General features: G+C 45.8%; 1 protein-coding gene across 1 annotated transcript; it reads left to right on the top strand.

Moving 5' to 3' along the window:
• Positions 1 to 4,148: 4,148 nt before the first annotated feature.
• LOC116515182 (heat shock cognate 71 kDa protein-like) lies at positions 4,149 to 23,132 on the top strand. Its single transcript, XM_032227086.1, has 9 exons — positions 4,149 to 4,290; positions 9,696 to 9,905; positions 12,632 to 12,837; positions 14,089 to 14,241; positions 16,721 to 17,276; positions 19,382 to 19,584; positions 20,740 to 20,938; positions 21,695 to 21,927; positions 22,583 to 23,132. The coding sequence occupies exons 2-9, from the start codon at positions 9,701 to 9,703 to the stop codon at positions 22,772 to 22,774; spliced, it is 1,947 nt and encodes a 648-aa protein (XP_032082977.1). The 5' UTR covers positions 4,149 to 4,290; positions 9,696 to 9,700; the 3' UTR covers positions 22,775 to 23,132.
• Positions 23,133 to 23,906: the final 774 nt, after the last annotated feature.

Genomic DNA, 23,906 nt, shown 5'->3' with positions numbered 1-23,906 from the left:
AATTTGGTGGTAAACTAGAACTATTTTGACACACAAAAAATTGTACTCCGATGTCTTACTGATTGAGGAATGATGAAATGTTTGTTTGAAAAGAAATAAAACTTTGGAAGGATAATTATCCGTTGAAGTCTCTGCCTTGTTGGGTTGCAGAGCCAAGCCAGACAGTTATGGAGGTGCCAGACTCAATAATTCCTCTGTAGAACAGAATCAGCAGCTCCTTGGGCAAGTTTGAGCTTCCTGACATGGTGCAGAAAGAACATTCTTTGTCCTCTGTTTTTGATGATGTTCTTGAGGTTAGAAGCCCATTTTAAGTCTTGAGATATGATAGAACCCAGAAACCTGAAGATCTCTACTGTTGATACTGTGTTGTCTAGTATTGTAAGAGATGGTAGCATAGGAGGGTTCAAAAATTAGACTGGCAGAACTGTTAAAAACTGAGGGCTACACGGGATGGGCTTTGTAATACTCGCAACATGGGTTTCAAAGCACCACCCAAGAATTGCAATTTGGGGGGGTGGCATATATTTTAGCACACTTTATTGAACTTGTCATAAAGAAAACTTCCCACCTAAAAACTGCAAAAGCCCCTCTTACAATCTAAAATAGCAATAGCAGTTAGACTTATATACCGCTTCATAGGGCTTTCAGCCCTCTCTAAGCGGTTTACAGAGTCAGCATATCGTCCCCAACAACAATCCGGGTCCTCATTTCACCCACCTCGGAAGGATGGAAGGCTGAGTCAACCTTGAGCCAGTGAGATTTGAACCGCTGAACTGCAGAACTGCAGTCAGCTGAAGTAGCCTGCAGTGCTGCATTTAACCACTGCGCCACCTTGGCTCCTAAAAGCGATGTCGGGGACAGGGTTGACTTATTTAAAGTTTCAGAAGTGTGTTTGGGTGCAAAGGGACTCCAGACACATTTGATACCTCCCTCAGGCTCAGCCTGGCCATCCCATACATCATGGTCACACGTCATCTCAATAAACCACCACAAAGAGAAGTGAGGACGTAATTCTGTCAGGCTGATGTGATCTCTTGCTTAGCAACTCAGTCCCAATTTTGGACCTTAAGTGAGGACGATATGAATTCTTACTTGGTTTTGTCTTCTTCCTCCCCTGGATCCAGTGAGGACAACTCTCCGATTACAAGCCACGGTGGCGCAGTGGTTAGAGTGCAGTACTGCAGGCTACTTCTGCTGACTGCCGGCTGCCTGCAATTTGGCAGTTCAAATCTCACCCACTCTGGTAAAATGACTCCAGATTGTTGGGGGCAATAGGCTGACTCTGTAAACCGCTTAGAGGGTTGTAAAGCACCATGACGTGGCATATAAATCTAAGTTCTGCTGCTTGCTATTGCAGGCTAACTCTGCCCGCTGCCAGACGTTTGATCCTGACTGGGCTCAAGGTTGACTCATCCTTCCGTCCTTCTGAGGTGCATAAAATGAGGACACAGATTGTTGGGGGCAATAGGCTGACTCTGTAAACTGCTTAGAGAGGGCTGTAAAGTGGTATATGTCTAAGTGCTATTACTAAAGCTTTCGCCGCTTTTGAAAGAACAAGAGGGAATCTCTCCAGAGAGCTATAAAGTTTTCCCAGCCGAGATCGGCTTCCACAGGCTGAAAAGGTCGAGAGGGGTTAACTGAGGACACTGGCTTTCACCGGCCATTTTCTAAACGGCCAGCATCTTTGGGATGCTCTGTGCAATGCAGGCTTTAGATGTTTAAACCCGCGAGCAAGATTTGAGTAAAATCACATCCAGCAGGTCCAAAAATGTTGCTTTTTTGTAAACAGGAGGCCAGATCCGAGCTTTTTGCAGAAGAGGGGCTCATGTGCCAAACCGGGGCCTCAGTTAGCCGGCTTCTCCAAAGAACAGCTGCCAATTTCAGCTGCTCCCTTTTTTTAGCGGTGTGAATGATGCAGTTTGGCCCTTGGAAGTTTCCATCCTTGGAACAAAAGCCAACAAGTGTAGAACAGGGGTGTGTCAAACTGGATTTCTTTGAGGCCCGGATCAGCATTGTGGTTCTCATCCATGGGACGGCCGTGGAAAGCTGGGGGGGGGGGGGAGGAGAGAGAGACAGGATGGATGCCTCCTGCAGCCCCCTGCCAGCCAAAACAGGGCACAGGGGGTGCGTGCAGTCCCCCACCCTTCCAAAATGCATGTGGCCTCCCCCCGCACCTGCTTTTGGCTGGCAAACTGCTGCAAGAGGCATCCAGGCCAAAAACGGCATGAGGGGGCAGTGCACGCACCCCGCACCCTGCTGTGGCCAGTCAAGTGCACAGGAGGCCGTCCAGACTGAAAATGGGACACGGGGCGGGGGGGGGAGGCGGATGGCGGCCATGTCTCATTTTGCCTGCCAGAAACACCAAGGGCCTTTCCTTTGCTATTTTCCATGCGGGCCCTATGGGCCAGATTTAAGCACCCGAGGTCCGGATTCGGCCCTCGGGTTTGACACCCCTGCTGTAGAAGAGTAGATGTGGGGGGGGGGGTAAATGGTAGAGGGGTCCCTGTGGATTTTACTGCGCTGCTCGTTGGCGATTATTGGGGACGGTGCTCATCTCTGTTTCAAGGCCATTGAGTTCAGCGCTGTCCGAAGTCCGCTTGTCTTAACGTGGTCAGGTTCGAGAAAGATGATAGCAATAGCACTTATATACCACTTTACAGTGCTTTACAGCCCTCTCTAAGCGGATTAGAGTCAGGATATCACTTCCAACCCTCTGGATCCTCATTTTATTGACCTCAGAAGGAAGGAAAATGGAGTTAAATCTTGAGCTGGTCAGGATCGAACTCCAGACTGCAAGCAGAGTTAGGTCGCCATACTTCTAACCACTGCACCACTGCTCTGTAAAGCTGCTTAGAGAGGGCTGTAAAGCGGTATATAGGTCTAAGTGTGTGTGACGGCGCAATGGCTAGAATGCAGTACTGCAGGCTAACTCTGCTCACTGCCAGGAGTTCGATCCTGACCTACTCAAGATTGACATAGCCTTCCATCCTGAGCTCAGCACAATGGGGCCCAGATTGTTGGGGGCAATATGTTGACTCTGTAAACTGATTAAGAGAGGGCTGTAAAGCGGTATATAAGTCTAAGAATGCAGTGCTGCAGGCTGACTCTGCCCACTGCCAGGCGTTCGATCCTGGCCTATTCAAGATTGACATAGCCTTCCATCCTTCCGAGGTCAGTAAAACGAAGACCCAGATTGTCGGCCATATGCTGACTCCGTCAACCGCTTAGAGAGGGCTGTAAAGTGGTATATAAGTCTAAGTGCTAGTGCATTTATGACCGCCGCAGTGGTTAGAATGCAGTACTGCAGGCTAACTCTGCCCACTGCCAGCAGTTCGATCCTGACCTACTCAAGGTTTGACTCAGCCTTCCATCTTTCTGAAGTCGGTAAAATGGGGGGGGGCAGATTGTCTGCTATATGCTGACTCTGTCAACCGCTTAAGAGAGCCTCTGCAAAGCGGTATAAAAGGCTGGCTTCACCCCCCCCCCAAAAAAAAAACCTTTGCAAAGATAAACCCCAACCAAGCAGCTTAGGCTTTCTGCCCCGTTTCTCTTGGGTCCGGGTCAAAAGGGGTCGTGTGAACACGCAGGCGCCACCGTTTGCCCTTCTATACACGCTTCCCCTGCCCTCGACCTCCTTTTGCAACCTTCCCCCTTCTTCTCCGCACCCGAATAAAATTAGAAAGTGAAGTCAGAGGGGCCCCCAGGGAGGGAGACGGGGGGGGGGGGGTTGAAATGTTTCCAGCGGCGAAGCTTTATTTGGAGACGACGAGCAGGTTTTGTATCGCCCCCCCTTCCTCCCCCCCCCCCAAATCTCCTCTCCTCCCGCGCGCGTGCAAGGGAAACGCGGGAGCGCGCCCCGCCGCTTTCCCCAAACCTTTCTTGAACGTTCCAGACGAGGCGCGCGCCCGTTCCGGCCCGGGGAAAGCGGCGGCGGCGGCCGCGGGAACGCGCCTTTTTTTGCAAAGCACCCGCCGCCAGAGGCGAACCCGGATTGGACGAGGGAAGCAGCCAAAGTCGAGAAGGTTCTGTAAAGTGCGGGGGGGGGGGGAGGAGGAGGAGGATGGGAGGAGGAGGACGGGGGAGAATGTACTAGAAGGGGCGGGGTGGGAGCGGGACTCCTTGCCTATAAAGTCGTGCAAGAGGCGGGCCGTCGGGTTCAGAGGATTAGAAGGAAGCGTGTCCAAGGAGCGCACGGAAGGATTGTTATTTTGCCCGGCGGGTGGACGAGCACAAGGCAGGCGCCAAGCGCTTCGGAGATTCGGCGAGAGCAACGATTGCAACGAGCCAAAGGTACTTGATAACTTGGGCGTGCAAGTTTTTGCTAGGGGAGTAAAATTGTAGAGGCTTCGGCATTGCATTGCATTGCACCCCCAAGAACCGTGCAAGAGTCGTGCACGGCGCGGGGTATTTTGCTCCCCTCTTTTTTTTTTTTTCTTTGCAAGGTTTCGGCTTTTTCCCTGCCCGTGCAAAAAGCCTTTTGCGCGCGGGTTAACTTACTGGCCCGCCGGAATCGCCCGCTCCGCTTTTGGCTGCCGGGATCGCGTTCCCACGACGCGCCAGCTCCGTTGTGCATTAAATCGGACCGTCTGATTCTCCTTTTTTTTTTTTTTTTGCTTTGCACAAGTTGGGCGTTCCCGGGGTGGAAGCCAAGCCCCGTTTGCTTGGGACCTCTCCCTTAACGGTTAAAACAAAAAAAAAAGCGGACTGGTCCGGGAGAAGCGTGTCGTGTGAATGCGGGCGAGGTGGAGTTTAGCGAAGGTTGGCCCGCGCGTTTCCTGCGGGTCTTGAGGAATCGAAGGGCTGTTGCGTTGGGGGGCAAAAAATAAATAAGAGGGGACTGTGGTGTCCCCTCTACCGATTAGGCTGGGCTTTAAGCATCGTTGTGGGAGACGCGTAACGTGGGGACGGGTGACTCTCGGACGCGTGTGATCCTTAAAAACACTTTTCGCGGAAAACTCCCCGATTGCTTTTTTTGGATACGTCGTGGGAATGCTAAAGACAGCCTGTTTGTTCCCCGAGAAGAGAGACTTTGAAAAGTGTGGGGAGGGGGTGCCACATAGGCTACCCCCCCCCCCAGATTCCTACCCACCCATCGGGGAAAAAAGAAGGGACTTGCAGCCTTAGGGGAAGGGACGGTTAATTTGCAAAAGTGCATTTTTTTCTCCCCTCCCTTTTTTGCACGCAGTTTAGTTGTTTGCAGTCTTTAACCCTTTGGCAGAGGAATGCAGAGGAAGCATCCAGAAGGTCTGGTCTCTGTCCGTTGGGAAGCTTTTCTCCCCCCCCCCTCCAAAAAAGGGGCTGGTATCCAAGCTTATTGGATCAAGTCTGAACTACAATCCCCCTCCCTTTCTCTCTCCTCCCCCCCCCTCTCCTTTTAAGTCATTTTGGGTTCAAACATCTTGGTTAATTGCCCAGAATAATTCCAACCCAGAGTCATATATTTATATATATATTTATTAGGGGTTGATTCAGAATGATCAGCCCCGGGTGGGAATAAAAATGACACTTGCCTGGAACTGCTTGAAACCAATATTTTAATTCATCAGTAAATATGCAGAGGGGTTAGATTGTGCCATTTGTCTTGTGGGGGGGGGATTGGATTTTTATTCATTTTTTACTAATTTTCTTATCCTCTCAATGCCATCGGCTTAGCTTAAAGCAGAGGTCTTGATTCAAACTTGGCAACTTTTAAGACTTGTGGACTTCAACTCCCAGAATTCTCCAGTCAGCTGCTGGCTGGAGAATTCTGGGAGTTGAAGTCCACAAGTCTTAAAAGTTGTCAAGTTTGGGGATCCCTGGCTTAAAATCTTGCCTCTCTTTTGAAACTTAAGACCGTGTTTGTTTGTTTTTAAAAGCTCAGAGCCTGAACGGCAGGCGTTTGCCTTCATTGTTTCTGTATGATTTAAAAGTTATTTTTATGACGCACTTAAGCCAGAAAAAGAAATATTTTCCACTGGGATAAGTGACTCAATGGAAAAGAAAACCTCTGGGCTGTTCTTTGGGACCTAACTTCTTTCTAAAATAAGGTTACAAGATTTGGGGTGAGGTTATGATCTCCTCCTTACAGGGATTAAGTTTTCAGAACTTAATTGTAAGGTTTTATTTTGGAAGCAAGCTTGTTGGTTTGGAGCATTGTGGGTTAGTATCACATTAAAATTAACTAGCATACAGAGATTGTCACATTCTATGTCTCAGATAATATTATGCAGTTTGTTGTAAAACTCTTCCTGTCCCCCATTAGGGGTGTAGATTTCTACTAAAAGGACCCGCTTTTGATTTGCCGTAATATTATTTCCACAATCAAAATCCTACCCTCTCTATCTCTATAAATTTGTTTGGCCTGTATTGTATACAATGCTACCTCTCTTTTTTTTATTGTGCCAATGATACAAATAATTTCCCTAATTTGGTGGGGGTGGTGGCTCCAATACCTGTTTTTGGTGGTCTTTTATATGCCTTTCTTGTAGTGCTATTATATCCAGATAGTAGCTTTGTAATTTATGAAGGGGAGAATTTATATCCATCGATGTTCAGTGATCGAATCTTACTTTCCTCTTACATTTCTCTGTTCATATCTTATAATCTCGGCCTTGTCGTTCCTGTTATCCTAGTCTCGTTCTTTAGGGCTTTCCCAGTTTAGGCTCTGTTATGGAAATACAAACACAAGGCTAAGTCCCGAAATTGAGTTAAAAAGTTTAGAAAAATGGGTCAGGAGATTTGACCCTGTTGGCTATTTCTGTAAGCCTTTCCATCTAGTTTGGGGGCTGTTTATGAAAGATCTACCAAGAGATCTATAGGTCTCTTTCCAGAAACTTGCCAGCAATACAAGAAAGTTGGGTTGAATGTCTGGACATTCTCAGAACATGGTTTGTCCTAAAGGTGTTCTTTTTTTTTCCCAAAAATCAACTGGACTCTCCTTCGGTTTTTGAAAAAGGTTTTTCCGCTTCTTATCCCAAGAACTGAAGAAGAAATTGCTTTGATGAGAAGATATTTTCAAAAGAGTGGGGGGAAACTCCAAGAAAGTCCAATTGCCTTTTTTTTCTTTTTAAAGCCCCTTTAGGGGGTGGGATTGTCTAGTTTTCAGAATCATTAATGGGTTTTTTTCTCCTTTTGAAAAGGTTTTTCGCTTCTTATCCAAGAACTGAAGAAGAAATAGCTTTGATGAGAAAATATTTTCAAAAGGAAAAAAAAACAAGAAAGTCCAATTGCCTTTTTTTTCTTTATAAAGCCCCTTTAAGGGGTGGGATTGTCTAGTTTTCAGAATTATTAATGGGGTTATTTTTCCTTTCGAAGCAGGGGGGCTGGGAGTCCAGGGTAGGTCAGATAAGTTGTAGAATGATCTGCCTAATCTTGCTGGGGCTTCTGTAGCTGATCAGAATTGCTGCAGCATGCATTCCCCAAGCCAGTCCACTGGTGGAGTTCTAGAAAAATCTTTCCTGTTCGAGAAACGGGTTTGGTGGGGAGAGGCTGACGCCAAGTTCAGTGGCGTAAGTCTTTTTTTTTTTTTTTAAGTGCAGTCCCTGGCAAAGCTGAGGTTTTTTTTTTCCCTCCCCCATATCTTATCTTGCGTAACCCAACAGCATTTTTTTAAAACCGTCTCTCCCGCCCAGAGGAACATGAACATGGCTTGGAAACCTACAAGTTAGATCTTTACCATTGCTAAAAACGTCTTCTGTTATTTTCCAGTTTGGCAGCTGTGTTTTTTGGAAAGGCAGGGCCCCCCCAACCCTTCCAACGATACAACATCTGACTTTAAAGATTCTTCCAATTAACAATCACGCTCTAAAGAACCACATCTGTAGCTTCGCCTTTAACAAGTTTGGGCAATTGCATTTTTCTTCCATCGCATTCTTAAAAAGCATGTCCTGCGTTTGCTGTTTTAAAACGTGGCGGCATGCAGGAATAATTTTAAGGACGGCTAGGCGTCTGTGTCTACAATTCACTTCCAAAATCCAGCATATTTGGAAAGACACCGGATTGTGAGCATGTGCAGAATTCTTTGGCTGTTTTAAACTCTTGCACAGTTAAAATGAAAAGCGTTATTTAGGATTTCCAATTTTTTTTTTAGCTCCATCGCCAGTATAGTTAGTAAGCCGAGGACTAATATATGCCCTTCCTAATATTTCCTGCAGGGGGCCCCAGCCAATAAAAATACTTTGGGCATGCAATACATTTGCTGCACCGTAGCTAAACATGGAGTCATATTGCAATTTAAGGAGAAAATGGGAGAATTGAATGGCTGCTTTTTAAAAGGCTTGAGAGATTTAATCCATATCTTACCCCTCATCTTGGAGACTTTGGCCCATTTGCATCTTGACTGAGTTTCTTAGCCTATTGTTTATCCTGGAATGATAGCTTCCTGTAAAGGTTTCCCTTGCACATATGTGCTAGTCATTCCTGACTCTAGGGGGCAGTGCTTTTCTCCGTTTTAAAGCCGAAGAGCCAGCGCTGTCCGAGGATGTATCCATGGTCCTGTGGCCGGCATGACTAAATGCCAAAGACGCACGGAACGTTGTTCCCTTCCCAACAAAGGTGGTTCCTATTTTTTTACCTGCTTTTGAACTGCTAGGTTGGCAGAAGCTGGGACAAGTAACGGGAGCTCACTCCGTTACACAGCGCTAGGGATTCGAACCGTCGACCTTTCTGATCGACAAGTTCAGTGTCTTAGCCACTGAGCCGCCGTGTCCCACGAGAGCTCCCTAGATAAACATAAATGGGAACTATTTTTCCCCATATAAATGAACCCTTAATCTGGAACTTTGGCCTAAATTACAAAAAAAAAAAGGACTATTTTATCTTGTTCAAAAGAGAATCTTTGTAAAGATACACTTCCTGCTCTTTCCAAATCTTCGTGATAATAGCAATAGCAGTAGACTTATATACCGCTTCATAGGCCTTTCAGGCCTCTCTAAGCGGTTTACAGAGAGTCAGCATATTGCCCCCAACAATCTGGGTCCTCATTTTACCCACCTCGGAAGGATGGAAGGCTGAGTCAACCCTGAGCCGGTGAGATTTGAACCGCTGACCTGCTGATCTAGCAGTAGCCTGCAGTGCTGCATTTAACCACTGCGCCACCTTGGCTCTTATAATTTTTGGGGGGCCAGGCATTCCTGTTTCTAGAAGAAAAAGATAGCTTACCAAAAGAAGTCTTTATAAAACCCAAGCCACAGAACAACCTTGACGCTAAGTGAATATTACTTTCTACCTAGAAAACACCAGTCAACTACTAAAATTTCATGGAAAGGTACAGAAACTTCTTTTTTTTTCTTCCAAGAAAGCCAATTGTGAAACAAGGGCTTGGCAGAGCATGTCGAAATCGCGCCTAACCAACCTTCCAAGTTTGCAAATTGCAAATAGGAAGGCTGAGACATGAGAATGCTCTCTTGAGAACTCATCCTATTCTTTTAATGACTCTGTAATCCCTTGTGGAGTGGGTTCTGGGTAACTGAATGGAGCTGTGTGCTTACTGGCCAGATGCCCTTCCTGTTGCCGATGCGGAGTTTGTTTTTTTCAGCCATATTCTCAATGTGCCCAGAGAGAGAAATATCTGCCTCTACCTAGGATTGAACTCACAACCTCTGGATTGTGAGGCGAGAGCTCCACCTCTAGGCCATGGTGCTCTTTTGAATCCTCTCTTTGAGAACCCCATCCTCTGTGTTTTTAACCTGTCACGTGCCTCTTTTTTTTTTTTGCAGGCAAAATGTCCAAGGGTCCAGCTGTCGGCATTGATTTGGGGACCACCTACTCCTGCGTAGGCGTTTTCCAGCATGGCAAGGTGGAGATCATCGCCAACGACCAGGGCAACCGCACCACGCCCAGCTACGTGGCTTTCACGGACACGGAGCGCCTCATTGGTGATGCTGCCAAGAACCAAGTGGCCATGAATCCCACCAACACCGTCTTTGGTAAGAGAGGGGAAATTGGGCCTGGTTCTGCCGGGACTACCAGGGTTCGAGGCCATAGGTGTAAGAAATTATGGGGAGATGAGAATCAAAAAAATTTGGGTGCCACTTAGTTTGGCAAAGGATGAGCATCTCTGCGGAGCGGCAGAGTTAGAAGACCTGGCTCACCTCCGATTTGATTGTTGCTTGTATGAGGGGGTGAGAGACGGATAACGTTGGTCTATAGACCAAACAAAGGACCCCCATATCAAAACAACTTAATTTATATGCAACCAGAACCTGACAATAACATTTAACACAGCACAGGACTTCCAACAAAACGGTTCGGTTGAGATCTGCATACGTGGGCCTGATTGGGGTAGTGTCAAGTTTCCAAACGATGCTGTAATTGATTCATAATAACCGAGCCAATATTTTAATACGAAAACCAGTGATTTATTGATAGCTTCATCGGGCAAGATTTGTTCACAGCCAAATCTTTGCTTTGTTTTATTTGCTTCTTACTTGCCTCCCATCATTCTGTGTCATAAATCATGTTACCCAATAGATACACCCCTCCCCAACCCAGCAGCTGTAATCTGAGATCCCATTCCAGCAGTCCCACTCATTCTGTCCCCATGACAACATGGGAGAGTTGACAGGTAGTTTGTAAGGGTGACACCGAAATATAATTTTATGTCATTTTATTCTCTTTTACATATTTATGTATTAAATTACATTGTTATCTTATCGTATATAACTATTGTGTTTTACCCTACTCTTTATTTAAATTGTTTGTATAGGATTTTAATTTGGTGATAGATGTTTGAACCGTGTGCTTTGATATGGCCTATAGGCTAATCAACAAAGCTATAATAGTAATAGTTGGCAAATGGCTATAGAAGTAATGAGAATGTCTTGAAAGGATTAAGCGTCTTTTGCCAAGGGTCAAGACAGTGATTGGGTGTCCAGGAAATTGGTTCTTTTGGATTCAAAGCAGTGAATGAAGAACTTTTAAGCTTTATTGCTAATGCAAGCAAACAGAGTTAAAAGCATAAATAGCAACAGCACTTTGCAGTGCTTTCCAGCAGGGGTCTCCAACCTTGGCAAATTTAAGACTTGTGGGCTTCAACTTCCAGAATTGAGCTGAAGTCCACAAGTCTTAAAGTTGCCAAGGTTGGAGACCCCTGCTTTACCGCATTCTCTTTAAGTGTTTTATTTATACGCAATATGCCAATATTTGGCATATTGCTCCCAACTACCTGGGTCCTCCTTTTTACCCTGACCTTGGAAAGCTGAGTCAACCTTGAGCTGGTCAGGATCGAACTGCTGGCAGTGAGCAGAGTTAGCCTGCAATACAGCATTCTAGCCACTGGGGTGCCCACCGCATACCAAAACAAGATGATACCCAAATCTCTCATAAACGGGGGCGTCTTGCTGCTCTCTGAGGTTGGTGGTTTTCTTGGAGACGTTCCCTTACCATACTCCGTGTCATCTGTTTAACTGTTTAATAAATTTATAGGCCGCCCAATCCCGAAGGACTCCGGGCGGCTTACAGAAATACATTTCAAAAATTAAAATAGAGAGAATAAAAACAGATTAAAAGATCACTTCATACACTCAATCATCATCAGTGCTAGAAAAGGAGTGGGATTTGCTCTCGTTTTTATATACTAGTAGATTGCCCTATCAGTGTTGGGAGTTGACTTGGGCAATCAAGGCTTGTTGGGAACACTGTTATCTTCTACTTGCATTTTTCTACATGCTTTCAAACTGCTAGGTTGCCCGAAGCAGAGACAAATAGCCTACCTCAAATTGCCAGTCTCTCGAATATTACCCGGCCCATGGTCCATCTTTTCTAGCAGGCATGGGCAAGTTCCAAATTTGTGTCTTAAGCCTGGTTTTTTTATGGCTTAGCCCTCACCAGATTGATTAAGCAGTGAAAAGCAAACAAGATACTTGGAATCGAAAAAGCTATCTTACCATGCCAGCGGGGTGGCAATGTGACAGACATTGTAAATCAAGAAGTGGCAGATTTAATTTCTCCGTAAAGCGAAGTTCTGAGCTCTTTCAGAGCTGACCTGTTTGCTGAGTAAAGGAGGGAAGGAATCTTTGGCTGCAAAGCTTATCTTATCAGTGAAAGTCTTGGGACGTTCTGTTCCCATCCCAGAAAACACCTGCCCACCCATCCAAGGTCACGTCTTGCAGCTTTGTGACCACAGGGCATGAAGTCCTTGTGCCAGGCTTTAATAATAAAAAAAAAACTTTCCTATTGGGCTTTCAGCTGGGAAACTTCTGCACAGAACTTAACCCTGGAAATTAGCTGTCCTCTGCCGCTGTTATCAAAAAGTTACTGAGAGTTTATTAAGATAAGAACATATTTGTAACTCAGGGTTAAACTGTTGGGTCCTTGGTGCTCAGCTTGTTTTTTTTGCCGATGTTTTATTGCCCAACTAGGTAACATCATCAGTGCTAGAAGTGAGTGACGTTCGCTCTTTAGTGGCTTGCCCTGTCCGTGTTGATGGGAGTGGGCTTGTTGGTTCCGTGGGGCTTTGGTGTTTAGTCCTGCCGGCCACATGACCACGGAGACGTCTCCGGATAGCGCTGGCTCTTCGGCTTTGAAACTGAGATGAGCACCGCCCCCTAGAGTCGGGAACGACTAGCACATATATGTGCGAGGGGAACCTTGACCTTATATGTCTTTCTGATAAAAGTCCTTCAGTGTATTGAATGATCTCCCCCGTTCTCAGATGCCAAGCGCCTAATTGGCCGACGTTTCGACGATCCGGTTGTGCACAGCGACATGAAGCACTGGCCTTTCCACGTCATCAATGATGGGGGTCGCCCCAAAGTCCAAGTAGAATATAAGGGCGAGATGAAGTCCTTCTACCCTGAAGAGGTCTCCTCAATGGTGCTGACCAAGATGAAGGAGATTGCAGAGGCTTACCTGGGCAAGGTGAGTGGATACAAGGGCAGCCGTCTCAAGCCATGGGTGTATCTGGCACGCAGGAGAAATGAAGTAGAGGAGACATTAATTCAGTATACAGGTAGCCCTGTAACTACAACAGTTCATTTAGTGACTGTTCAGACACTAGTGAAAAAAATTGCGATTTATGACCATTTTTCACACTTGCGACCGTTGCAACCTCTCCCAAGTAATCAAAGTTCAGGCTCATATTGATGACATTTGCAGTATCCCAGGGCCATGTGATCGCCTTTTGCAGTCTTCCTACAAGTTCTTCCTGGGGAAACCAAAGATTTGCTTAACGACGGCAGTGGTTCACTTAACAACCGTGCCAGAGAGATTGTGAAATGGGGCAAAATTCACTTAACCGCCGTCTTGCTTAGCAATTGTGGACGTAAGTTGAGGACTGCCTCTATACTCTGCCTCTCCTGATTTAAAAAAAATGGAATTTTATCAGTTCAAAGACAAGAGAACTGACCTCTGGCGTGTTGCAAATTACATTCTATCCCAGGAAGGGCTAGGAAGAAGCAGGGGGTTTTGGAGGATAAAGAGGCCACCTCTTGAATCATGTTTTTAACTTAAGAGAAGAGGGGGAGGTTCCAATTGGAGATTTGCTGTATTTTTCAGAGTATAAGACGCACCTTTTTCCCCTCAAAAAAGAGGCTGAAAATCTGGGTGCGTCTTATACACTGAATACAGCATTTCTTGCCTCCCGAAACCCCGCCCCCTTTCACCAAAATGGCCATGCAGAGCCTTTAGGAGGCTTGCAGAGTGCTCTTGGGGGCTGGGGAGGGCAGAAATGACTGAAAAACAGGCTGGGTTCTCTCTTTTTTTTTCTTCTCAATTTTGCCCCCAGCATAAGCCTCTTAAAGGCTATGCATTCCCCTTTTTTGACAAAAAATGGGCCCGTTTTCGCGAAAATACTGGTGGTTTTTGCTTGTTTTGGGAGGGGGGGCACCCCCCAGAAGCACTCTCCAAGCTCCTCCAAGCTTCTTTTGCAGGGGGGGGGGGGAGAACGGGCCCATTTTCAGGAGGTCTGCAAAAACTTTTTTTTTTAATTTGCCTCTTCAAAATCTTGATGCGTCTTATACTCTGAAAAATACGGTAATGCTTGCAAGTAGGAACAGCTTGTGGGATGGAGACGTTAATAGTGAGATTCTGTTGGTTTCTTTGTCTGAAGTGACATGGGAGAGGCACCACCTTGCTTTTTGCTGACCTGATCTCCCCTTCCCTCCATCCTAGACAATTAACAATGCGGTAATCACGGTCCCAGCCTATTTCAATGACTCTCAGCGGCAAGCCACCAAAGACGCCGGCACCATCTCGGGCCTCAATGTTCTTCGCATCATCAACGAACCGACGGCAGCAGCCATTGCCTATGGGCTGGATAAAAAGGTAGGGATACAGTGTTGTTCCTCCATGCGATCGGTTGACTTTTATATAAGAGTCCAGAAAGAAACTTCTGGAGATCTCGGAAGATCTCCTAAGAACTTCTCGATCCCTTTTTGAAACTGATTCGATGGGGTTTTTTTTGGAGTTGTCAACCATCCCACGCAATTCATTTGGCAAATAAAAGACTCATTTGGGGCAGTTTTCGTGTTCCGGGTGTACAATATACTCAGCTGGCATGGACAAGGAAGTATCAAAACCAATTCGAAAATGTTCCCGCGCCAAACAGCATAATTCAAATCAGATCGAGTTTATTACAGTCAAAGACTGTATGCCAGTTATCAGGAGCCGAGGTGGCACAGTGGTTAGGGTGCAGTACTGCAGGCCACTTCAGCTGACTGTTATCTGCAGTTCAGCGGTTCTAATCTCACCGGCTCAGGGTTGACTCAGCCTTCCATCCTTCCGAGGTGGGTGAAATGAGGACCCAGACTGTTGGGGGCGATATGCTGACTCTGTGAACCGCTTAGAGAGGGCTGAAAGCCCTATGAAGCTGTATATAAGTCTTAACTGCTATTGTTAAAGACCAGAAAAATGAAAACACTCAAGGACTTGTGGCCTGAGCTGGCAGCAGATTCAGACAGTGAGGAGGTTGGGGAGGAACATGGGCCAGTCCTGGAGTCTGGGGAAGGCTTGGACGAGGGCTCTGTGTCGGAGGCAGAGAAGGGGGGCAAGGCCATATGTCAGTTATCAGCTTCCTTCGAGGCAGACGAACAGCTGGTTAACCTTCAGGTGTTGACATAGTTGCAAGCTTCCAGTGGGCGTTCTTGCATTCCTTTTGGTCCCCCTCCCCACATTCCCCCTTACAGTCCAATCATTCCCTCCCACCATTGCTTCTTGTCTGGGCTGTGAATGAGGTTTTCCCTGCAAGCTATGTTTCAGCCATGACAGGAGGTTTTTTAATTGAGGTTTTTTAAAGACAAAATGAGTTTATTCGCACTTGGAATGTTTATTTAATTTGTATGCTGCCCTTAATCAGATCCTGATTTCCTAAATCAACTAAATGTTGGAAATGCTACCAGGGACTGGGCTCATACCATCATATGTGGTGGAGCTGCGCAGAAGCAAAAGAATAATGGACTAAAATAATACGTGGCTGGAAAAGAGAACAAAACAACATAATTGACTTAAAACCTGAAATATTTTTGCTGGGGATTTTACCAGAAAATTATAGTGCAGAAAATGTATATTTGATTATTAGTGTTATAACAGTAGCTAGGATGGTGTTTGCACAAAATTGGAGAAGCAAAGAGGAGAATGCGATTAGGAAAATATTAGAATGTGCAGAAATGAACAGATTGACACTGTCTCTATCAAAGAGAAAGAAGAAACCAATTATTATACAATTTGGGAATCTTTCTACCGGTGGTTAGAGAATAGACATAAGAATTAATAGGTAGAAGTTATCTAAAGTATAGAAAGTGTATTAATAGCCAATATAACTAATAGAGTTAAATAAATTACAATGGGATTGTTGTAATATCAGATACTTAAGGTATTGGAAATTAAGCTAAAATGAGATTAAAGAATGAATAAGAATGCATGTTTTAATGTTGGCAGAAAATATTTATACCCAGACGACACACTGGTTAATTGAAAATGGGATTGTTTATAAAAGAATAAAATAAAAAATTTATAGAGAGCCCAGATCCTGATTTGCTAGATGAATCGGCTAAAGAGGCAGACCAAGATACCTGCAGAGTACTAGCATAGAAAATTATCTCTAGTGATGCAGCAGGGATTGCACAGGTAAACCCACCAGTGGCTGGCCAGGTTAGGTGGTCTTAATAGAATGGACCTTATAAATTCATTTTAGTTTGGCTTTTCATTCTAGTGCCCTGGAGTCCAAAAGTTGACTTTTAGCTGCAGTGAACTTTTCTCTCCAACTTCCTCATAGGTATTACAAATAGGGCTGAACTGTGTGGCAAGAACCCTGTAAAGTGGGGGCACAGGAAGCCAGACGTGGGTGAGAGATAGAACAGAGGTAAAAGCTGCTGACAGCTTAAGACGAAATAGGAACTTCTCTTTTTTATATTTTTCCTATGTCCTTTGCTGTAACATTCCAAATGAACTTCTGCTTTTTGAAATGTCATGCTTGTGTCGTGTATGGAAACGCCTTGAGAATGCACCGTGTGGAACACGGCATAAAAGTAGGATCTTGGGCAGAGCCCAGGCAGTTCAGATTTCGGTGTGTGAACACGCTGAACTCGATGCATCCAATAAACCTGTTTCTCTCACTTTCGTGGTCTCAAGTCCTGCTCTTTCGTAAGTAGATTACAAACCTCAAATCTGCTGCTACACTAGCATTTGAGCCAATCTTCATCTACTTCGTATTGGTGGTCTTTGTCATAGGATACAGATACCCTTGCAAAATCAGTTTCCCGTTCTCAATTAATCAGGTTCTCTCTCTTTTTTTTTTTTTTTTCAGGTGGGTGGCGAGCGCAACGTCCTCATTTTTGACCTGGGCGGTGGCACCTTTGATGTGTCCATTCTGACGATTGAGGATGGCATCTTTGAAGTGAAATCGACGGCTGGAGACACTCACCTGGGCGGTGAGGATTTTGACAATCGCATGGTGAACCACTTCGTGTCGGAGTTCAAGCGCAAGCACAAGAAGGACATCACGGACAATAAGCGGGCCGTCCGGCGGCTGCGCACAGCTTGCGAGCGGGCCAAGCGCACGCTCAGCTCCTCCACCCAGGCTTCCATTGAAATTGACTCCCTCTACGAGGGCATTGACTTCTACACTTCCATCACCCGGGCTCGCTTTGAGGAGCTGAATGCCGACCTCTTCCGGGGCACCCTGGAGCCGGTGGAGAAGGCCTTGCGGGATGCCAAGTTGGACAAGGCCCAGGTCCACGACATTGTGCTGGTGGGGGGCTCCACCCGCATTCCCAAGATCCAGAAGCTTTTGCAGGACTTCTTCAACGGCCGGGAGCTCAACAAGAGCATCAACCCAGACGAAGCGGTGGCGTATGGAGCAGGTAGGGGGGTCATAGAAAGCGGCAGGGTGTGGTGGCGGAGTAAGAAACACAAGAAGTGGGGACCTTCTGCAAATTCTTCAGGAGATTACTGTCAACTAAAGTTGTCATGGTGAGGGAAGGGGGAGGAGTGCATTCCACGCATATGTTCGGCTAGATTACTGCAGCAGGTTTGGGAGGGGTGCACCTCATTGGGGAATGTGATTTATGACACAGACTGAGGGGAGGTAAAATTCAGCTATAAGTCAAGCAAAGCTCAGATCTGACTGCAAAAAGGCCTTGCCTAATGGTGCTCCAAATAAATGACGAGTTTTGTATTGAAACTTGGCTCGATATTCATGAATCAGTTAGGACATTTTTAGGAAATCTGACAGTCAGATCTGAGCTTTGTGGAAAGACCTCATTGATGGAGAAGGTAGAAAAAACGGCCCTTGTAAAGATTGTAGTAGAGCCGTGTTTACATTAGGCATATGGGTTCGTTGCCTTTCCGCTTGGCTGGAGAATACCAATAGAGTTCAGCGAAACATCCATTTTAGGAGGCGACCTTGCTCATGATATGTGAAGGCATGGTTGGTTAAGCCATGCTTTATTGATTGTAGGTAAACCTGTTGTATGGTGTAAACCAGGGGGAATGGGTTCAGCCTTGGCAAATTTTAAGACGTGTGGACTTCAACTCCCAGAATTCCCCAACCAGCTATGCCGGGAGTTGAAGTTCACAGGTGTTAAAAGTTTCAAAAGGCTGGAGCCGAGGTGGCACAGTGGTTAGGGTGCAGTACTGCAGGCCCCTTCAGCTGACTGTTATCTGCAGTTCGGCGGTTCTAATCTCACCGGCTCAAGGTTGACTCAGCCTTCCATCCTTCCGAGGTGGGTAAAATGAGGACCCGGATTGTTGGGGGCGATATGCTGACTCTGTAAACCGCTTAGAGAGGGCTGAAAGCCCTATGAAGCGGTATATAAGTCTAACTGCTATTGCTATTGGACACCCCTGGAATAAATGGAGAAGAAACCTAGTGATTTGTTGAATGTTTATGGAGAATCTCAAGTCATCCAGTTCATGGTTGCCCCAAAGATGCTTTAAAAAAAAAAAAAAACTGGACTTAGTTTTTCCTTGAAGACATTTCGCTTCTTATCCAAGAAGCTTCTTCAGTTCTTTTTTTTTTTTTGCATTTTTTTATTTTTAAACATAAAAAAACCATAAAAAATTGTCATCTATACATACTGTAGAAAGTGTATCAGTTGGTTACAAAAGGTTTTCGTGCATCTCTTCCACAGTCATCAAGCATAATTCATATTAACTCAAGTATTTTAACTCAAATATTTATACATGTTACTCTTATACCTCCATTTATGTTTGACTATAATTGTTTAGACGTCCTTCATCATAAAATATACCGAAATTTAATACATGACCACATATTGGCATTTGATTTAATATTTCTAAAATCCTCCCAATAACACTGAATCCTTATGTCCTATTCTAGCTAAACATCCATAATATTTAATAACAGACTTTTCTAATCCTCCTTTCCGAATCACTGTTGGCAATTTTCATCTAGTTCCTTATATCAGTGGTTCCCAAACTTGGCAACTTTAAGACTTGTGGACTTCAACTCCCAGAATTCTCCAGCCAGCTCTGCTGGAGTTTGGGAACCACTGCTTTATATTATACTCATACATATATATAGGTTGTCATCATTATCCCTCCTTTATTTGACTCTATCCTGTATCATAACATTTTCCCCCTAATAATCAAAACTTAACTGTATCTAACTTAATTCATTTTTTATTAACTTTTGTATATAATCCAAAAGGATTTCTAATCTTCCTTTCATGGGTACCATTCAATATTCATATCCAGTTATTAGCATAACACTACACATTGTATACATTATTATCATTATCAATTATTTATTTAGTTATATCTATTATTACTAATTAATATTCTTCAGTTCTGGAGAAGCTTCTTGGATGACAGGCGAGACATCTTCAAGGAAAAAAACCAAAATCCAGTTGTCTTGCATTTGTTGCTTCTTAGGAAGATCCAAGTTATCTCTTGCAGGGGGATGTAGGGTTAAATCTTCACCAACTTTCCTGCTTTGCTCTTCCAGCTGTCCAGGCTGCCATCTTGTGCGGGGACAAGTCTGAAAACGTGCAAGATCTTCTACTTTTGGACGTCACCCCTCTTTCCCTGGGTATTGAGACCGCAGGGGGGGTGATGACAGCCCTCATTAAGCGAAACACCACCATCCCCACCAAACAGACCCAGACCTTCACCACTTACTCTGACAACCAGCCTGGAGTGCTTATTCAGGTAAGCAACGTTGGATCGTGGCACAATGGGGCTAGGAAGGGTGGAAGAACATATGGGTTGATTTGCTATCAAGCTGAAGACCACAGATCACTTGTTCTGATCTAGGCTTCCTGGGAAATCATAAATCACACTCTTAGTCCCCGAAACCCTCTTTTTTTATTTATACGGCTGTGAATTATGGTCATTCGCAGCCCATAATGACTCTCAAAACAGTCTGCGAAGATTCCGACAGATGCCTGCTCGAGTTGCCACAGTCTTTCAGGGTAATGTTGATAAGCACCCACCTTTGTCTCCCTTGAAACGCTGCCAAGAGAACTAATTGCCTATTAGTTTTGCTAGCACAGAGTCAGGATTTCTCACAGCTTGAACCAACCAGATGAACTAATTGCGTCCTGCAAAGGCTCAAAGCCCATTCGCTCCTCTTTTATGCCTTATGGGAGGGGCCAATCATCCCCAAGCGCTTTACAGAGTCAGCATAACGAAGGCGCAGTGTTTTGAATGCAGCACTGCAGGCTACTTCTGGCTGGCTGGCTGCAGTTTGGCAGTTCGAATCTCGCCCAGGCTCAAGGTTGACTCAGCCTTCCATCCTTTCCAAGTTGGGTAAAGTGAGGACCCAAATTGTCAGGGCAATATGCTAACTCTGTAAACGGCTTAGAGAGCGCTGTAAAAGCAGTATATAAGTCTTAAGTGTTATTGCTATGGTGGCGCAGTGGTCAGAGTGCAGTACTGCAGGCTACTTCTGCTGACTGCCTGCAGTTTGACAGTTTGAATCTCACCAGGCTCAAGGTTGACTCAGCCTTCCATCCTTCCAAGGTGGGTAAAATGAGGACCCAGATTGTTGGGGGCAATAGGCTTAGAGTGGGATGGAAATCACTATGGAGCGTTATATAAGTCTTTAGTGCTATTGCTAAATCTATCCACTTGGCTGCTGGCTGTCCCTTCCTCTTTCTTCACACCTTTCCCAGCATTGGAGTCTTATCCAGAGAGCCATATTTTTGTCATCTTGGTTAAGGAAGCCATAAACAAGATGCTGGATTGTACGGTGGACTCGGGCCATCCCTAAAGCCAAATTCCGGTGTTTTCTTTTATCAATTGTGCGTTGGAAATAAGGGCCTCCAGCTTGACTTTCTACCCTGCTCTTTTGTGTGCCCACAGGTGTACGAGGGTGAGCGTGCCATGACCAAAGATAATAATTTGCTGGGCAAGTTTGAGTTGACGGGCATCCCGCCTGCTCCTCGGGGCGTTCCCCAGATCGAAGTGACCTTTGACATCGATGCCAACGGTATCCTCAACGTGTCCGCGGTGGACAAGAGCACGGGCAAGGAGAACAAGATCACCATCACCAACGATAAAGGTGGGGTTTTGGTCCATGGACCCAATCGGTTTGAGAAATTGAAATCCAGCCCAACCAGAAAGTACCAGCTTTGGGAAAGGGTTGTACGCAGCTGTTGTGGCCCGCCAGTATGGCTGGCAGCAGATTCAGACAGTGAGGAGGTTGGGGAGGGACATGGGCCAGTTCTGGATTCTGGGGAAGGCTCTGATGAGGGCTCTGCATCCGAGGCAGAGATGGGGCCAAGGCCATCTGACAGTTATCAGCTGCCTTCGGAGTCGGACATCAGTGCGGCAGAAGAACATCTGGAGCCTGTTCCCAGTGTGCGCATGCGTAGAGCTGCCAGGAGAAGGGAACAGTTAAGGAACCAAGGGTCAACTCAAGAGTAAAGGCACAGGTGGACGGTGAATGGCTTCTCCCATAGAGAATGAAGAGTGAAAGGGTGGAGTTTGCTGGAGACAATTAGTTCCCTTAATTAGTGTGAAGATTTATCCGTGACTCTCAGAGACTCCTTGCCAAGTATTTGGGTTGCGTTTGGGAGATATCGGCTTGGCAGCTCTCCAAGCCTGATAAGGTTTGTGGTGGTGAATTCACCCTTGAAAAAGACTGTTTGCCAGGGCTTTGTTGGAAGTGACAGAGAATAATTCACATTAGTTTAATAAAAGCGGGTTTTGTCTGGACAAGGAGTCTGTGGTTTGACGAAACCTCGGTCAGAACAGCAGCGAGCCTGGTGTGGCTTCAATCTCCCGATTTAACTCCTTTTTTTCCTTTCCACTCCAGGCCGTCTTAGCAAAGAGGAGATTGAGCGTATGGTCCAAGAAGCAGAACAGTACAAAGCTGAGGACGAGGTCCAGAGGGAGAAGATAGCTGCAAAGAACTCCTTGGAGTCTTTGGCCTTCAACATGAAGAGCACAGCAGAAGACGAGAAGCTGAAGGACAAGTTGTCTCCCGAGGACAAGCAGAAGATCCTGGATAAATGCAATGAGGTCATTTCCTGGCTGGACAGGAACCAGGTGAGTGAAGGGAGCAGGGAAAGGCTTGGGGGGGTGATGGTTAAATCAGATCTTTCCTGTTTAATTGCTTCCATGGGGGTTCTTCACAGAAGTGTAGGATCTCAGACTTTATAGTTATACCAGCCATTTATGCTAATTCTGTATTAGGTTGGAGCCCCCTTGTGGAGTATTGTGAAGCTGTCACCATGGCAACTCCACTGTGCTGTACAGTAGACGCCATCTTAAGGCACAACAGGCTGTATCCTAACACTATCACATTAAGGCACACTATCACTGTCAAAAGTACTGTGATTTGACATTAGATATATACTTTATTCCTTTTCATTTCAGCAGCCCAGGTGTTCCAGAATTATGCTGGAACAGACACACACACACACACGAGGTGTGTCTTACCCCCACAGTATTTTTTTCCAGACAGAAAGCCATCTTTGTACCAAGTTTGGTTGAAATTGCTCAAGGCGTTCCTATAAATATATTGATTTATTTATGGTGCGTCTTATAGTCCGAAAAATATGGTACATGCACTCCCTTGATTGATTGGCAAAAGTCTTTCTGAGTTTTGAAGGTTTTAGTCTTATTTCTTATTGGACGTTAGAACGAGACAGTCGTTTTCTGCTTCTTTGCATTTAATGGTCCCGTTTTTTCCCTTCCTCAGATGGCAGAGAAGGACGAATACGAGCATCAGCAGAAAGAGCTCCAGAATGTTTGCAATCCCATCATCACCAAGCTGTACCAAGGAGCCGGAGGGATGCCCGGTGGCATGCCGGGTGGAATGCCAGGGGGCTTCCCCGGAGCTGGAGGCGCCGGGGGTGGCTCTTCTGGTCCCACCATCGAGGAGGTGGATTAAGCTCCCGCCTCTTCTGAAGGGCCCTGCGAGAGGGACGGGGTGGGCGAAGACGTAAGAAGAAACGCAAGACATCCTTTTTCCAAGGAGAACCATCGTTTGGTTCTGCTTCATTTCAGCTGTTGCCTGCGGGCCTGTTCAGATTGTCTCTGTGTGTCCGTGCGTCTGTCTCTCCCTCTCTCTGTGCCTTCACACAGCTTCCCAACTTTGCTTTCTTCTTTCTCTTCCCCTTCCCGTCTTCTTTCACCACTCCGTTAACGGAGCTCCACCTCCTCCTCCTCTCCCTCTCCTGACTGCCAAATTGAGACTTCCAAATGACGTTCATGTGAATAAATTATTGCACTTTGGTCAACCCACCAAATTCGTGCCACTGTGGTTTGTTTTTGTCTTTGGAAAACGGCAAGTTGCCGTGCACAGCTAATGGCCGTTCAATGGGGGGGAGGGCAGGTGTGACGCAATTGCACTTGAGAGTTGGATGTTATCTAGAAGGGAGGACTTGACGGCGCCACAAGAGCCGTGGTGGCGCAGTGGTTGGAAGGCAGTATTGCAGGCAAACTCTGCCCACTGCCAGCAGTTCGATTCTCATCGGCTCAAATTGACTCAGCCTTCCGAGGTGGGTAAAATGAGGACCCAGATTGATGGTGGGCAATAGGCTGACTCTGTAAACCGCTTAGAGAGGACTGCAAAGCGGTGTATACGTCTTAAGTCAGTGTTTCTCAACCTTGGCAAGTTGAAGATGTCTGGACTTCAACTCCCAGAATTCCCCAGCCAGCATTCGCTGGCTGGGGAATTCTGGAAGTTGAAGTCCGGACATCTTCAAGTTGCCAAGGTTGAGAAACACTGAGCTAAGTACTATTGAAGTCCAAGGGGAGAATTCCATGATGGGCAACCTCTATCCCACTGGTTTAACGGGTCTCTTCCGGCCTGAGAACTGAATCTCCAAACAACAAAATGCAAAGGCTAACAGCTATGTATATATGGAATGGCTTTACACACAGTTCTTGACTTGTAATAGTTTCGTTTCTTCGCCGCTCCAAGTTAACCACGGGACTGAAAAGGAAGGATTTGCAACTTTTTCAGATCAGCAACATTCATATTTATGATGATTGTAGTGTCTTAGGATTATGGGATCACC

Source organism: Thamnophis elegans, chromosome 12 (genome assembly GCF_009769535.1).
Source record: "Thamnophis elegans isolate rThaEle1 chromosome 12, rThaEle1.pri, whole genome shotgun sequence".
NCBI classification, from domain to species: domain Eukaryota; kingdom Metazoa; phylum Chordata; class Lepidosauria; order Squamata; family Colubridae; genus Thamnophis; species Thamnophis elegans.
The sequence above is the reverse complement of the archived record's forward strand: the minus strand, read 5'-3'. Positions and strand labels throughout refer to the sequence as shown.